The sequence below is a fragment of the Aotus nancymaae genome, unplaced genomic scaffold (assembly GCF_030222135.1).
Source record: "Aotus nancymaae isolate 86718 unplaced genomic scaffold, 86718_ANA_hifiasm-v0.15.2.pri h1tg000010l, whole genome shotgun sequence".
Classification (NCBI taxonomy): domain Eukaryota; kingdom Metazoa; phylum Chordata; class Mammalia; order Primates; family Aotidae; genus Aotus; species Aotus nancymaae.
The window spans coordinates 65,715,034-65,732,039 of record NW_026988421.1 but is presented as its reverse complement, the minus strand read 5'-3'; the positions used below and the strand labels follow the sequence as shown (position 1 = coordinate 65,732,039).

The following is a 17,006-nucleotide window of genomic DNA, read 5'->3' as shown; positions in this document are numbered from 1 at the left end:
GAGGCTCTAAAACACAATCTACCTCTCTCTTGCTGCAACCTCAACACCTTCCTGCTCAATTCTCCCTATCTCTGAATTTACTTACTCGGAGTTGTTCAAGGTCTGGTGGAGGAGGTGGGAAGTCAGGCTCCTGAGGTTGGAAGGCTTCTCTGACCTTGGCCACAGCTCCCAGGATCCGGTATCCCGAGTCCAGGAAGCTCTTTTGCAGTCCTAAACACAAGACACCCTCATTTTCAGCTGGGGAGGTCAGTGCCCCAAAGCACTGTCTGTGCAGCAGAAGAACTGGTTCCATGAACAAAAGCTGGATGTGAAGTTGCCAGTAAACATCACGGGCAGTGATTGAAGAGGGAGGGACGCAGGACAAGGCAGATGCCCTGAGGCCTGCAGACTGTTGGAAGCATCACAGACCGGCTGTTCTTTTAGTGTTCGGAGTGCCTTCTTGGCTATACAACTAACAAGTACCTAGGAGATCCCTGGGTGTGAACACTTTGGGCTCAGGTGGCATCCATTGCCTCTCTTATGTTGAGGCAGTCAAGAGATAAGCCTGCCCAACTCAGAACATGGGAGATGTCAGTTGCAGATTGGACATACATTCCCTGGAGTACTTCTCACCTTTCTCTCTACTCCTTTGCTCTACTTGGCATTCAGTATGTTAACCCTTGCGCTGAGCTGCGGTACTCTATCCAGTTGCCTGGAATTCAGGAATCCACTCAAACTATTAGAAACTCCATTTAGGAAACCAAGAATGTCCTAAATGATAATGGGTTGAGGATATTAGAGATGGATAGGGGAGCCCCTCCTTCCCACTCTCGAATTGACTTCATTCTACTCATAGACGAGACTGAAAACATTAGATGTTCAAAACAGGAAGGAATTCAGATGATTTCAACCAAAGGAGTGGCTCCAATTATGATCTGCTGTGATAGTACTGGAAATATGATCAAAATTCACCTAAAGAAAACCCAGATTTTCTTTAAGTGTAGGGCCTAGGAGACCCACAGATCAACTTAAGCCCTCCAGATTTGACAGAAATTGAGAATGCTTTACAGAGAAAAAAGCATTTTAAGAAAAGCACAAGAGAAGTTAACTCCAGTTACATGAACTAAATGGATGGTAAATTGGTTCTCATGCATCTTTTGACAATTTTCCAAAATAATGACTGAACAGGGCAAGGAGCTATTTAGCCAGACCATATTAATAAAGCACAGACTGGGCACAGTGTGTCACGTCTGTAATCCCAACATTTTGGAAGGCCAAGGTGGGTGGATCACCTGAGGTCTGGAGTTTGAGACAAGCCTGGCCAACATGGTAAAACCCCAACTCCACTAAAAATATAAAAAATTAGTCAAGTGTGGTGGCAGGTGCCTGTAATCCCAGCTACTTGGGAGGCTGAGGCAGGAGAATCGCTTGAACCCGGTGGGAGGTAGAGGTTGCAGTGAGCCAAGATTGTGCCATTACACTCCAGCCTGGGCAACAAGAGTAAAACTATGCCTTTAAAAAAAAAAAAAAAAAAAAGCACAGGCGGGTGCAGTGGCTCACGTCTGTAATCCCAACACTTTGGGAGGCCAAGGCGGGCGGACCACCTGAGGTCAGGAGTTCAAGACCAGCCTGACCAACATGGCAAAACCCTGTCTCTACTAAAACCACAAAAAATTATCCAGGCATTGTGGCACACACCTGTAATCCCAGCTACTCAGGAGGCTGAGGCAGGAGAATCACTGGAACCAGGAGGCAGAGGCTGCAGTGAGCTGAGATCACATCACTGCATACCAGCCTGGGTGAGAGAGTGAAACTCCATCCCTTCCCCCCCGCCAAAAAAAGCACAGAGAAGTTGGTCCAAAGAAACTAACATACAACAAGCCTGCTGATACTACAGAGATTTGGATGGAAAAAGATTAATTTAGCATTCTTGAACTAAGTGTCTACAGTTTTTGCCCCCAGACTGTGTATGTGTACACATTCCTTCAATACTATTCCTGAGTTAACCTCTCAGCAGAGCTGAGCTGTAGTACTATGCATTGCTTACCAGGGTCAGAAATGTTTCCAGCCACAGCCTTTGCATCCATCACCATCGGGGAGATGGTTTTGCTCAATTCATCAGAGGCGGCTTTTACAGCCTCACGGAACTTGGGATCCTCAGAATTCTCCACCTCCCTCTTAGCCACCAGCAGGATCCGGTTGGCCCGACGAGCAATGCTGGTTGCCCCAGCAACCAGCATCTGAGGCTGAATGTTGGCCATAGCTACCTTGCACTTGTCCAGGTCTTTTTTAATTGCTTCTTCTGAAGCATCCAACAGAGATTTGGTATCAATGGCTTCGTCCACCAGCCCTGTTAGGAAAAGAGAAATGGAATTTAGTTTCAATTTAGAAGAATAGAAACTCCAAAACACTGCTATCCACTCAAGTTTCTTATGAGAGAGTATAACATCCAGTATTCTCTTCTTCAGCTCAGAGCTCTTCCTACATAATCAAAAGCTTCCAGGTAAACACCACAATAAACAAACAACAAAAAAAAGTGAGAACATAGCCCAGAAGCCTATCTGGACTTGCGGCATTTATACCAACCGCGGTTGCCAGCCTTCTTGTATCCACCCTAGACAACCAGAAATGCAACATCGGAAAGAAACAAGGAATGCGTCTGAAACCATCACTGCATCACCACCACATTATCTGTGAATAATATTTTCTCCCAGCTCGTCTCACTCCCCAGCCATCTGTTGCTTGTTGGCAGCTTGTAGTGCCCAAGATGAGCCACACAGAGGCTTCCAATAACCTAACAGCCTGTTTCTTATTCCTGTTACCTCTCTTCAGACACCTCAGGAATTCCACTTTCATCTCAGGCTGCCATGGACTCCAGTCACAGCAGGTTCTTCGGGGACGGCAAAAAGCCTACATTCCTCATTCCTTCCCTTCTCGCCTATCTCTTTTACAGAGAATGAAGACGATTCAGAGGTGCCACTTCAATTGCACACACACAGGTTTGCTGGTGGTTGGTTTCTCCTTTTTTAAAAAACTACGTAGTTGATAAGTTGGAGGAAACTCTGAGACAAGTTGTATTAAATGGTAGCTATTGTGGTTCCTTGAAATGTGAACCCACTGAAAATGACAGGGACACTTACTGTATCCACAAACACCGCCTCCCAGCCTCTGAAACCAAATTCGGGCTCAGACTGGGCAAAGACACTATTCCAAGAGAAGATAGGAGTGGTGACAATAAACATCACACCAGGAGGGCAGCATTAAAATAAAAGAGACTCAAAGAGTCTCTCTTCTGACAAAGTTGCAAGGCTTGAATGAGAAGCCGCCACTGCTCAGCAGCCTTAATCAGGGCCAAGTACACTGACGAGCACATGACCAGCCCTTTATTCAATTACAGCTGAGTAACAGAACCAGTCCCGCTCCAATTTCTCAGAACTTATTCCTCATGGATTAGACAACAAGAACTTTATAGAAAACTCTACCTGTCATTTTTTCAACATTATCAATCCACTGGTTCTTCATGGTCTCAAAATGTTCATAAGCAGCTTGATTTCCAGGGTTCCTAAGTAAGATGCGAGCAGCCGAGACCACCTGACAATGACAAAAGACCTTTAAACGCCAGAACACCCTCACGCTCCAAATACAAACCTTCAGTCAAGCTTCCTCCTCTTTACCTACAGATGGCACTGTAAAGCTAGAAACTGGCAAGTCTCTTTTCAGGCTGAACATACTAGGTTTGGTCTCATAAATAGCTCCCCAAAATGGGCCCTTCACAGGAAGGTTTTACCATCACAGCCTGATTTTAAGAAGGTAATAAAGTGACAAAGTAAATCAGTGTCCACTTGATACTTCAGAAGAACATACACAAAACTGGCATATGTTTAAACACTTGATGTCAACTCTTCCATCTTAAAAAGCACCAACAAGAAAGATACCAAAAACTACTCAAAACTGACTTATGGATAATATAAAGAAAAAAATCCTCACCACAACCCCATGAGAGAGGCAGGACAGTTAATATCTCTACAGATGCAAAAACCGAGTCTCAGAAAATTTAAATGACTTGCTCAAGAGGTCCTGGCCAGTCAGTTATAGCATTTGGGGAAAAAAGGATTAATGTTTGCTAACTATCTGGTAAGATACGAGCTGTACATGCGTATTCTTAATCCAAAAAAAGTCCATTAGGACGGAGTCAGCTCCATTATACAGATGAGAAATTGAGCATCAAGAGCACAGAGGACTCAGCTGAGCACAGTGGCTCATGCCTATAATCCCAGCACTTTGGGAGGCTGAAGTGGGTAGATCACTTGAGGTCAGCAGTTCAAGACCAGCCTGGCCAACATGGTGATACCCCATCTCTACTAAAAATACAAAAATTAGCCAAGAATGGTGTTGCACGCCTATAATCCTAGCTACTGGGGAGGCCAAGGCAGGAGAATTGCTTGAACCTGAGAGGCAGAGGTTGCAGTAAACCGAGATCAAGCCACTGCACTCTCCAGCTTGGGCAACAGAGTGAGATTCCGCCTCAAAAAAAAAAAAAAGAAAAGAAAAGAAAACCTATTACATAGTAGACTTTTAATAACTGTCCAATTTTTTATTTTACCAATGTTCTTTTGCTCCTAAACGTAATAGTCATGCCTTATATCCCAGCACTTTGGGAGGCCGAGGTGGGCAGATCACGAGGTCAGGAGTTCAAGACCAACCCGGCCAACATGGCGAAACCCCATCTCTACTAAAAATACAAAAATTAGCCAGGCATGGTGGCAGGTGCCTGTAATCTCAGCTACTGGGGAGGCTAGGGCAGGAGAATTGTTTGAACCCAGAGGCAGAGGTTGCAGTGAGCCAAGATAGCACCATTGCAACCCAGCCTGGGCAACAAGAGCAAAACTCCATTTTGGAAAAAAAAAAGGTTATCAAATATTTTCCTAGTTAGTATCTATGTGGCAAGGGGATTGCTTTACTAACTTTTTCTACTTTCAAAACTAATAAGTAGTCCTTATGAAAAAAAATTCAAACGTTATGAAAATATATAAAGACAGTGACAGGGTCTTACTCTGGCTGGAGTACAGTGGGGCAATTAAAGCTCACCGCAGCCTCAACCTTCTGGGCTCAAGTAATCCTCCCACCTCAGCCTCACAAGTAGCTGGGTTCACAGGCATGCGCCACCACACCCAGCTAATTTTTTTTTTGGTAGAGTCAGGGACTTACTATGTTGCCCAGGCTGGTCTCAAACTCCAGGACTCATGCAATCCTCTCACCTCACCCCCGCAAAGTGCTGCGATTATAGGTGTGAGTTACCATGCCCAGCCTATATGTGTTTTTTATGACATCTTACAGTAAGTAAACAAAAATGTATAGAAATTGTTCTGCAATTAAGTTTCTTTACTCAACACTGTATGATGAGTACTGATATGAGGAGTGAGCAAAACCCAACCTGGGGTGTGAGTTCTCGGGCTGTCTTCACTGAGGCCTGAATGCCTTCCACTGTTGATTTATTAGCAGTACCAACCGCAGCTGCCTTCTCAGCCGTGGCACCAAGCTTTCCTGAATGGTTTTCAAAGTTAGCTGCTCTCTCATCAAATACCTTGAGGAAAAAACAAAGACATTAAGAACATTTATTTCAATAAAATGGGTCAGGCAGCCTAAGAAAAAGTCTCTTCCTTTCAGCAGAGGCAGCAACTGCTCAAACAAAGACTTTATAGATAACATCAAACCCTAGTTAATAAAACAACAAACTCCAAATCCTGGCCTTGATAGATCTCCCGAGACGTTTAGCCATCACCATCATGTGCAAATGGACACATGCACACACGCACACACACACCCTTAATTTTCAGTTCAACCAGTGCTTACCAGGTACAAGCAGAAGCATTATATACTCTGCAGTAAGTAATTCACTGCATGTGAAGACTAAACAACCTCCATTTTCAAAAGCTTATCTTCTAGTTTGAAGAAGACAGTCAAACCCACTCCAGGCTCTATTGTAGGTGGCTGGGTGCGTTAAAAGCCCAGAACATCCACATGGTCCTAAACTGAGCTCCAGCCTCCCCAGAGCAGCATCCTCCATATATCCCATTACCATTAATGTAAAAACTCTGCCCTTGATCTCCAAGGGAAAAACGATAGCTGGTGCTCACACTCAGGCTTTAGGGCAAGGATGACTGACTTTTATTAACTCCAAATGTAAAACCATCTACTTAATTGTTCATTCAGCTCTCAAATTTTTAAAAAGTTAATGTTTCCCCCAACATGGACACTGTGCAAGGTTGCATACTATGAAGGGGACTATTTAACTTACTTCAAGTAGCAAGAGATCTTTGGTCATTTGTTAGAATAACATTATTAAAACTGATTCTTGCAAAAGCTTATCTTCTTCAAACTAGAAGATAAGCTTTTGAGAATGGGGGTTATTTAGTCTTCACATTCAGTGAATTACTTACTGCATTATTAGAACTGATGCTTCCCAACAGCACTGGGTCAGGTTTATACACTACACAAACGTGTCTGGAGCTGCCTGGTGGAATGCATCCTCTTTTTTGTCTCCTCCTGCCTAACCTGGAGACCAGTTCTGGCTCTAGACAATCTCTAAAGGTCACTTGGTTCAATAGCAAGTTCTCATTATCATTGCCAGTGTTCTGTGTCTATCCTCTCAAGTCTCTTCCCCATGCTGGCCTCTCGTTTAGATTTAGCTACTTGGGTTCTTGCCATTTAATGCCCAGAACCTCTGCCTAAAATCCCAGATCTCCTAGTCTCCTTCCCCTGGCCTCAGTTCTTTTACCTTAGCTGGTCCCCCACACTCTGGATCTCCTGGGTTTTTACCTACCTAATATCCTTGGTTGACTATCTCAATGCCAGACCATGACTACTGCTCCTTCTGATTTAACTAACTGCTTAACTTGCTTTTCTTGTCACTCAACCAAAATTTACTGAGCACCTACTCTGTGCCAGACCCTGAGCCAGATGCTGAGGATACAAAAATGAGTAAGACACAATATCCTCATCTCAAGGAACTCACAGCCCAGTGAGAAAAAAACACTGAAAAACAGATTTACAACACAGTGTGCTATGTACAATAATAGAGCTAAGCACTGATATTATAGGAGCAAAAGAAAAGGCACTTAACCTATCTAGGAAGCAAAGGATAATAGGATGAAGAATAAATAGGAATTCACCAAAAAAGAAAGGGAAGATAATTAGACAGAAAAAACAAAGACATGGGAAGGACAGGCTATGCAGGAAGCCACAGGCAACTAGGTATAGCTAGGGCCAGAAATGAGAGGGAGGGGTTTGTAGGAAATAGGTATAGGAAGTGTCAGAGCTAGATCACAGAGCTCTGGCCTTATCCTCTGTGAAAGGGCAGGCATCACTGAAGGGTTTAAGAGGAGAATGTCAGAGTCAGGTTGTATTTTTATTTTATTGATAGCCTAGTGAAAGTCAGAGAAGACCAGTTAGAGCTATGCAGTCATATAGGCAGCGGGGGACTAGGAACAGAATTCAAGCTGTGGCAATATGAACAGAAAATGAAGTGAGATTAAATGAGCATATCTTAGTTGTTTATTTGTATGAATGGGTCAGGGAAGGGAAAAGTCAGTGACAACTCACAAATTTCTAAGACAGAACAGAAGGACAATATATGCTGAGGTAACTAGGAAGCCTCTAGGTGGAGAGGCCCACCTAGATGTATCTACTAGTCTGAAAGAAAAGTCTGTAATGAAAAAAATAGCAAATCATCTCAGTCTAAGGGAACAATGAGCTGAACTGCCTAGTAACCCAGCTTACAGAAAGAAAACTGGGGTCATCAGCACATAACAACAAAAACCTCCACCTACCAGTTCTACATTGTCTTGGGTACCTGACCCCAACCCCTTCTCCTTTGCTGTCAATACTATAAAGGCTGGAAAACCAAACACTTGCTTTTCTAATCTCCTTTGCAGTTAGGTGGCCATGAGACAGAGTTCAAACCAATGAGACATAGCAAAGCTCTCCTGGACAGTTTCTAGAAAAGCCTCAATTTTCACTCATTCAACACCAACAATGTAGCAGGCACTCTTCCAGGAAGTAGGAATAAGGCAATGATAGAATAAAGTCCCTACCTGCATGGAGCTTTCATGGTAATGGGAAGGAAACAGACAAATCAAAAATGAAAAATGGGTAAATAAATTAAATGTTTATAAATGCTGGCCGGGCATGGTGGCTCACACCTTTAATTCCAGCACTTTGGGAGGCCAAGTCGGGCAGATCATCTGAGGTCAGGAGTTCGAGACCAGCCTGACCATCATGGAGAAACCCCGTCTCTACTAAAAATACAAAATTAGCCAGATGTGGTGGCACATGCCTGTAATCCCAGCTATTCGAGAGGCTGAGGCAGGAGAATCACTTGAACCCAGGAGATAGAGGTTGTGGTGAGCCGAGATTGCACCATTGCACTCCAGACTGGGCAACAAGAGTGAAACTCCATCTAGAAGAAAAAAAATTGATAAATGCTAAGGAAAAAAGGAGGATATGGAGATTAAGAAATTCATGGGGATAGTAGTTGGGGTGGGTGTTGTTATCTTAGTGGTCACCCAAAAGTGGCATTTCAGTAGAAATCTAAAGAAAGAAAAGGACTAATAGATATAGTTATCTGGAGAAGACTGAAAGAAACAGGTGCAAAGGCCCCAAGGTTAGAACATATAAACACACACTAGGAATACAATTCAAGAAGCTACATATAGATGTAACTAGAAGAGCATGAGGGGGAAGAGTGGCACCACACAAGGGCAAAGAAATGGATAGGGACCAGACCCAGTGGTATGCTGAAACCACTTGTAAGCCAGCTTACAGGAGCCAAACGTGTCCATCTCTTCCCAATTACGCTTTCGGTGACTTCATGTTGAAACAGCCACTATGGAGTATTTACGTGATGGAAATCAACAAACATTACAAACCCTGGTTTGTAATCCTGGAGAGTTGGCTTACCAGCATATCACTGGCAATTCTGTTTATTGTTAGCACTCTGGCTTCACTCTGGGACAGGGAGGAGTTTGAGTATAAGAATGACATCAATTGATTTAAAAAGATCATCCTGACTCAAAAGGCACAGTAGTGACTGAAGTACCCCCATTCTTCATTTCTTCCCGCCTTTAACATGATGCCATCCCACACCCTGCCAAAATGACCTAGAAAAACATAGAAATGCCAGCTCTCATGATATTTAGCTGCTGAACCAATGCCAAAGCTACCTACTTCCATGTTTCTTGGTTTGTGGTGAAAACAAACCCAGTTGTTTTCATCTCTGATGGTCAGGTCTTCTATTGCTTGCAGCTAAAGATATTTAACTGATACACGTGGAGACTAAAATAAGAGGTGACAGGGTTTTCCCTGTTCTACTCTTCCACCCTTCAACTACTTTTCCCAGCCACTGATCCTAATGTCTACTGTAATCACATATTTCACCTTTACATATACCTATAGTGCAAGCCAACAGAAAAATGAAGAACTCATTTACCCACCTCTTCCCTATTGGGTGCGTCAGGAGGGGCCGTGGCTGCCACTGCCAACAGCTTGATGGGAGTTGTGGTATCGCTGAACACATCTGACACTTCCTGAGTCATAGCCTCCTGCATCCGAGCTTTTAGATCCTTAAAAACATTATTTATATATGAAAATTGCCAGATATATCCACAAAGCATAACTATTAATGCCCTTACATACTTCACTTACATATTCATTCATCCATTCAGTCTTTCATTCAATAAATATTTATTGTTAACTGTGTACAAAGCCCTGAGCTAGCACAGAACAGTTGTAATTTATGAATTCTGCCCTCTAAGACATTAGTGGTCTAGTAGAAGAAGTAAGACATGACCCACATGTCCCTAAGGACTGTTCCACTCAATCAAGGAATCCTACTTCCTTTCTTGGTGGCCTCTATGAAATGATACTGAGAATTATGAGATTGAGCCCAAAGAAGGCCCAGAGATGAGCTAGAGTTCCACACCATTGCCAGTGCTGGTGCGGCCTGATAAAGATCACAGTAACTGTAAGGATTGTTTGGTGGATGTAGTGCCAAATTTCTAACCAATTTATTGTCTTAAGAGGAAATAAATCAAGAAAAGGAATTTTTTCACCCAGATTTTTTCAGTTAAGGTTTCTAGAAAAACTCAATAACAAATATATGTATCAATTTCTCAATGTGGGTCTAAATAAGAGTATTCTTAGAAGCCATGAAAAAGCTCTTTTTCATAGTTTTCACATTTAGTCCAATTTAAGTTTTCTGGATTTATACAAAGAAGTCTCCATCACTCTCACTGTTTCCCAAGGTGGGTGGCATAGGCTAGCTGGTGGTACCTGAGATAATTTTAGGTGTTACATGAGCAAATGTTTTTATTTTAATAATTATCCATTTCTTTTAAAGGATAATAGAAAAAATACAACCCAAGATTTCAGGATTGTTACAAAGTTTTCTTTTACTTTTTTATTTATTTATTTGAAATGGAGTCTCGCTCTGTCACCCAGACTGGAGTGCAGTGGCGTGATCTCGGCTCACTGCAACCTCTGCCTCCCAGGTTCGAGTGATTCTACCACCTCAGCCTCCCAAGTAGCTGGGATTAGAGGCATGCACCACCATGCCCAGCCCACAGAATTTTCTTTGAAATAAATTTAAGTTTTAAAAAGGAGTCCATTTTAAGAAAAATATTGGCTAAATAAAAGGACAGATGATATGTAGATAGAGCAAAAATCACAAAAGGGCTCTTAACTGAGTAGAATTTGGAAAACGCAAATGTAGTTGCTACTATATACCAGCAAGCTCTTTCCTAATAAGCTCTAGATTTCCTTATATCCTTGGTCACTCTCTTTTCACTTTCCCTAGACCCCAGAAATTATGTATTTTTCAAAACTCTCTCTTCCTTCCCTTGTCTTTCAAAAATAAGAAGCGTAAAAAGTAAAGTGAGACATGCTCCTGACTTCTACCTTTAAGGAGTCTTGGAGCTGAGATGCAAGTGCTCGCGCCTGAGGACTCTCCCCTTCCCCTCTGGCAGCCAGGTCAGCCAGCTGGGCTGTCAGCTGGTCCACTCGGTCACACTTGGCGAGAAGATCTTGCCGATAAGGCCCCATCATGACATTAGCCAGACGATGCCCTTCGGCCACAAGCCCCCGGATGGCAGCCTGACCTGGACCAAGAGAAAAACAATGAAACTTACATAGACACAGAGGAGACAATTGCAGTGCCATTCTGTGGTGTGGTATGGTGTGGCATCTTGCTCTATCACCCAGGCTGGAGTGTAGTGGCACAACAACAGCTCACTGCAGCCTCAGTCTCCAGGCTCAAGCAATCTCTCCCACCACAGCCTGTCAAGTAGCTGGAACTACAAGTGTACACCACCACACCTGGTTGTTGTTTTTTTTTTTAAGAGAGATGAGGTCTCACTACGTTGCCTAGGCTGGTCTCAAACCCCTGAGCTCAGGCGATCCACCCATATCAGCCTCCCAAAGTGCTGAGATTATATGCATGAGCCACCACACCCAGCCAATTATTTTTATTTAACACTTTAATTCTTTTTATTTCACTATGTTTTAAAATCATGATCTAAAATCTATGTAATATTTTATCATATTAACCATAATTATTTCACCATTCAGTTATTATTAAACATGTATACTGTATACATATATTCCTATATGCAACTTCTTAGATCTCTAATTATTTCTTAGAAAAAAAAAAACCCTTAATTTTCTGAATCAATAGGTATGAACTTTGTTTAAAGCTCTTGACATCTAATACCAAATTTAGAAAGTTTGTCCTAATTTATTTCTCCAGTAAATTATACATGTACCCAGTTCTCCAACTCCTCACAACACTGGGTATAACTAACAACTAACTTAGAATTTTGTCTTTTCTTTTTTTAAAGAGACATATCTCTCTCTGTCACTGAGGTTAGAATACAGTGGTATGATCACAGCTCACTACAGCCTGGAACTCCTGGCCTCAAGCAGTCCTCCCACTTCAGCCTCCCAAGTAGCTAGGAAGGTGTGACTACAGGTGAGCATCACTATGCCCAGCTAATTCTTTATTTTTGTAGAGAAAAGGTCTTGCTATGTTGCGGACTGGTCTCAAACTCCTGGGCACAAGTGATCCTCCCACCTTAGCCTCCCAAAGCACTGGGATTACAAACAGGAGCTACCATGCCTGGCCCACTTCTTGATTATATCATAGGAATTTTATTGGCTGCATTTGGAAATGGAATCACAGTTATTTATCAGTGGTTAAAGAATCCTTTCTGTACCTAATTACAGATGTTACAGGACCCCTATCAACAACTTGCTTATTTGCACTGAGACCAATTTAATTAGGGTTAAGTGCACTGCTGCCCTTACCGACTCCGCGGTCATCCACTGTGGGATTATCAATCCACCGCTGTGCTTGCTCAATCTTGCCCTCAAGGTGTACAGCTGCTTTGGCGGGTCTGCTGTTGGCCACAGCCCGGTTGGTTTTGGTCTGCAAGTTCTGCAGGGCCGTGGCTACCTGTTTGGCCAAGGCTCGAGCCTCTGGGGAATCTCCTTTCCCCCTGCAGAGAAAAAGCCATCCTGTCACACATAAACACTATTTACATTGAGATCACTTAGCCGCTAATAACAAATGCTAATGAGAGGACAAATTGCTCATGATTGCTATTTATTAATTTGGTTTGAAAGGAGTGCTTTATTTATTTAGGCCTTACATAAGAAATTAATAGTTTACATTCAAATTATTTTGTCCTAGTTAAGACATTAAATATGAGTTTGCTTCAGTAAAACTCAAGTCAATCATTTGGTTAGCTGAGCTCAATCAATCATCACTAAGTTAGCTGTACCCTCTGCCTGCCACCTCTAATAACACTAGTTTCCTCTGGAACTGGGTGGGCCCAGGCAGCCATGTTTGCTGTAGGAGTGGCTGGAGTAGTTATAGTCGAACTAGTAGTAGTACTATCTTTTGAGTCCCTAATTCTGCCAGGTACCATTGAAAGCAATATTTTATTGTTTGTTTTTTGTTTTGAGATGGGGTTTTGCCCCATCACCCCAGCTGGAATGCAGTAGTGTGATCATGGCTCACTGTAGGCTTGACCTCCCAAGGCTCACTGCAGCAATCCTCCTGCCTCAGCCTTCCAGGTGGCTGGGACTACAGGCATGTGCCAGCACACCTGGCTGATTTTTAAAAAATATTTTGTAAAGATAGGAAACATTCTCCCTATGTTTCCAAAGCTGGTCTTAAACTCCTGGGTTCAAGTGATCCCACCATCTGGGCCTCCCAAAGTCCTATGCTGGGATTACAGGCATGACCTGCCACACCTGACTATAAGCACTTGTCTTATATTATTTAATCCTTACAACGACCCTATGATGTAAATAACAGTATTATCCTTATTATTAAAGAAATAAAAAGGATGTATGAGGTTGGATAACTTGCCCATTGCCCATTGTCCCATTACTTACTTTGATAGAGTCAGATTCAAACCTAGCACTGTGACTTCAGAGTCTTCACTCCTATTTTTTTTTTTTTTTTTTTTTTTTTTTTTTTTTTTTTTTTGAGATGGAGTCTCGCTGTATCACCCAGGCTGGAGTGCAGTGGCTTGATCTCTGCTCACTGCAACCTCCGCCTCTCGGGTTCAAGCGATTCTCCTGCCTCAGCCTTCCAAGTAGATAGGATTACAGGCCCCCGCCACCGTACCCAGCTAATTTTTGTATTTTTAGTAGAAACAGGGTTTCACCATGTTGGCCAGGCTGGTCTCGAACTCCTGACTTCAGGTGATCCACCCAACTCAGCCTCCCCAAGTGCTGAAATCATAGGCGTGAGCCACTGTGCCCGGCCTTCATTCTTAAACTACTATATATTAGGTATCACATAATCCCTAGTCCTTGCCATAACTGATTAAAACTGGGTTGTTATCTACCTCAAGGACAACATACCAACAGTCAAGCAAAGCACTTAATTAGATTCTGGTGGTTCTCAAAGTCCAGTGTGAATAAAAGTCACTGGAGAGCTTATTTTTAAATACAGGTTGTTAAATCCACCATCAAAAGAGATTCTGATTAAGTATGTTTGGGGTGGGGTCAACATACAGGGTGAAACAGACATAGAGGATCCTACATCGTGACTAAGAGGTGGAGGGAGGGGCTTCCAGTTGCCACAACATCTGGCCACAGTTCAAGCTGTTGGGTTTGATGAGGTGCGTCTGTCTATTTTCAATAATCCTCCACTTTTTACTTGACTGGGTCCCTCTAACCAAAGAACCTCAACCAAGTATCAACACAGTAATACAAAGCCATAATTATATCACAAAGGGCAATAATTGCCCCCAAAACCTTATTCCAAAGACTTCAAATTCTAACCATTATGAAAATACAAAGAATCTGACTCATTTTCCATTACAGATCCTCTCAGCCATAGAGAGGTAACCTTCAGGCTAACTTTATCTGTCTCATCTGTAAACATAAAAATAATAGCCCATCTGTCAGAACAGCCAATTTAGATACTCTCTGTTTTTTGTTTTTTGTAGTTTTTTTTTGAGATAGAGTCTTGCTCTGTCGCCCAGGCTGGAGTGCAGTGGCACGTTCTCGGCTCATGGCAACCTCCACTTCCTGGGCTCAAGTGATTCTCCTGCCTCAGCCTCCAAGTAGCTGGGGTTACAGGTACCCACCACCAGGCCTGGATAATTAAGAGTTCCTTTATGATTCTAAATTTTTATAACATTCTCCTTTATAAAGCTGAACAAAGAGTGTATTTAACATGATTCTGATCATGCCTACTCCTGGCAAGAGTTTATGTTGATGTATGTTTATGTGTGTGCTATAGTATGAAGTAATGATGGTATGAATGACCACATATGAAGGTCTGCTGTTAGCCACCATTACCATTCATTACCTCTTCATCATTAAGAAACATTAAAGAGTATCTAGTGTGTATATGTGTATATGGATTTACATTAGGTCCTAAGAGTATGGAGAGCAACTTTTACTTTTGACATTAAGCCCTTCCTTGGTGCTGTTTTAGCATGTGTTGCAGGGGTTTTTTTCTTAAGAGAGAAAAATATCTATTGAAAGAAGGAAGCAGTTAGGTGCAGTGGCTCACGCCTGTAATCCCAAAATTTTGGAAAACTGAGGTGGGAGGATTGCTTGAGCCCTTGAGTTTGAGATTAGCCCTGACAACATAGCGAGACTCTGTCTCTATAAAAAATTTAAAAATTAGCCAGGCATGGTGGCAAGTGCTGTAGTCCCAGCTACTTGGGAGGCTGAGGTGGAAGGATGGCTTGAGCCCAGGTGTTCAAAGCTGCAGTGAGCAAAGTCAGGCTGCTGCACTCCAGCGTGGGTGGTAGAGTGAGACCTTATCTCAAAAAAAAAAAAAAAAAGAGGAAATACCCCTTTCGATATCATCAAAATAGGTGCCACAAGAGCCTTTAAGAAAGGAGGCTGTGGCAAGGCTGTTGTTACAAAAAGAATCATCCAGGAAATATAATTTAAGTATCTCCTATAATTGCTACTTACAAAATAACACTGCTGGGGAAAGAATAAAGTAACTTCTTATGCTTCTTCCCTGCTATATATATATAGGAGTCTTTCAATAGCTAGTGACAAAAATTATTTTCCTCTTATGTAGGGGGAGCAGATAGGTCACTAACATGATATATCAAGGAAAGCCCTAGCTTAGGAATTTAAAAAGCTTTTCAAAAAAGGAGTTCTTAGCATCCTAAATTTATCAATTTATAACTATGTGACCAGCAACAAATCATTAAACCTCAGTTACATGACTGATAAAACAAATTAACATCTGACCTAGAATCAATGAGAATATAGTGGAGGAGCATCATACACGCAAATAACCTTGAAATATGTATGTTCTTGGGGGAAGAAAGAATGATAAGGAGAGGGAAGGGAGAGGGAAAGAAAGAGAAGAAAAAATATAAAAGGTTAATTTAAGGGTTAAATACATACTGTCTTCGTAGATCTGCTAATTTAGAAGTCAGAGCAGATATTTCTCCAAGGGAACGTAGAATGTCATCTCTTTCTTTAGGATCATCACATAATTCTGCTATTTTCCGAGCTTCAGCCAAAGCCCCTCGAATCTGCTCTTCTCCTTCCGGTCCACCATTTGGATCTGCAAGCCAGTTCTACACACAGAAACGGAGAAGCAGCATGCTGTGATCTACTAATGAACCCCATTTTACTAAACTTAACAAGGCCAGAAGTATTGCAAAAGTAATACACCAGTAATCATTTTACAATGCTGATCCTTATTATTATACAAAGGTTCTTAGATAAGATGAACTCTCAATTTTTTCATGCCCATTAGAATAAAATACCTTCCCAAGCTTTATTTTATCTCTGAATTAACCATACCTTATTAGTTCCTCATTTCCTCAAATGTGTGTTGTGAAATGCTTGAAAATCATTTTATAGTAGAGCAGTATCAGAAAACTTTAACCCCTAAACATTGCAATGACCAGGGTTGTCAATTCTGGGACAAGGAATAGTTTCAATGTACTGCAATCTATATTAGGAACTAAAATTCTCTTGGTACTCTGAGAGCTTACTTTTACCTAATTGAAGTACTGTAAATTAACATCATTATTTCAAAATATAGATAAATGTTTGTTTAAATCTGTGGTGGTAAAGGAGGTGTTAACATTGGCAACTGCAAGAAGTCACTCATCACTTAGAAACCATTATCCAACTACAGTAAATGATAAGAGAGAGAAAAGAAAGATAGGATATTTATGATTTAGGATATTTATGAAATATTTCTTTCTCTTTTATTTCCCACCCCTCCTGAAAATCACCATCACTACCTGAGCAGAATCAATCCTCTTTGCAATGGTCTGCTTTGAGTTGGTCATGGCTTCGAGCTTGCGAGCTGCATTTTCCACTTTCGCTGTGAGCACATCTAGACCCTGAGATACCTGCTGGGCTTTTTGCATGGCCACTGGTGAGGATCCTTGTCCTCTGCTCAAAACAGACACATGCTGTCATTGCACACTCTCAAATACTTAATGACAAAATATTCCTAATAACAC

General features: G+C 42.0%; 1 protein-coding gene across 4 annotated transcripts in view; it reads right to left on the bottom strand.

Moving 5' to 3' along the window:
* The window catches only part of VCL (vinculin), a 118,761-nt gene that overhangs the window by 12,116 nt on the left and 89,639 nt on the right, over nucleotides 1–17,006 (bottom strand). For all 4 annotated transcript variants that reach the window (XM_021676359.2, XM_021676362.2, XM_021676360.2 and 1 more), the window contains exons 9-17: nucleotides 16,782–16,935; nucleotides 15,928–16,103; nucleotides 12,337–12,527; nucleotides 10,933–11,132; nucleotides 9,471–9,599; nucleotides 5,414–5,563; nucleotides 3,462–3,570; nucleotides 2,027–2,329; nucleotides 86–210 (exon numbers count right to left, since the gene is read on the bottom strand). In XM_021676359.2, coding sequence (XP_021532034.1) covers nucleotides 86–210; nucleotides 2,027–2,329; nucleotides 3,462–3,570; nucleotides 5,414–5,563; nucleotides 9,471–9,599; nucleotides 10,933–11,132; nucleotides 12,337–12,527; nucleotides 15,928–16,103; nucleotides 16,782–16,935 — 1,537 coding nt within the window. The remainder of the gene's footprint in view (nucleotides 1–85; nucleotides 211–2,026; nucleotides 2,330–3,461; nucleotides 3,571–5,413; nucleotides 5,564–9,470; nucleotides 9,600–10,932; nucleotides 11,133–12,336; nucleotides 12,528–15,927; nucleotides 16,104–16,781; nucleotides 16,936–17,006) is intronic.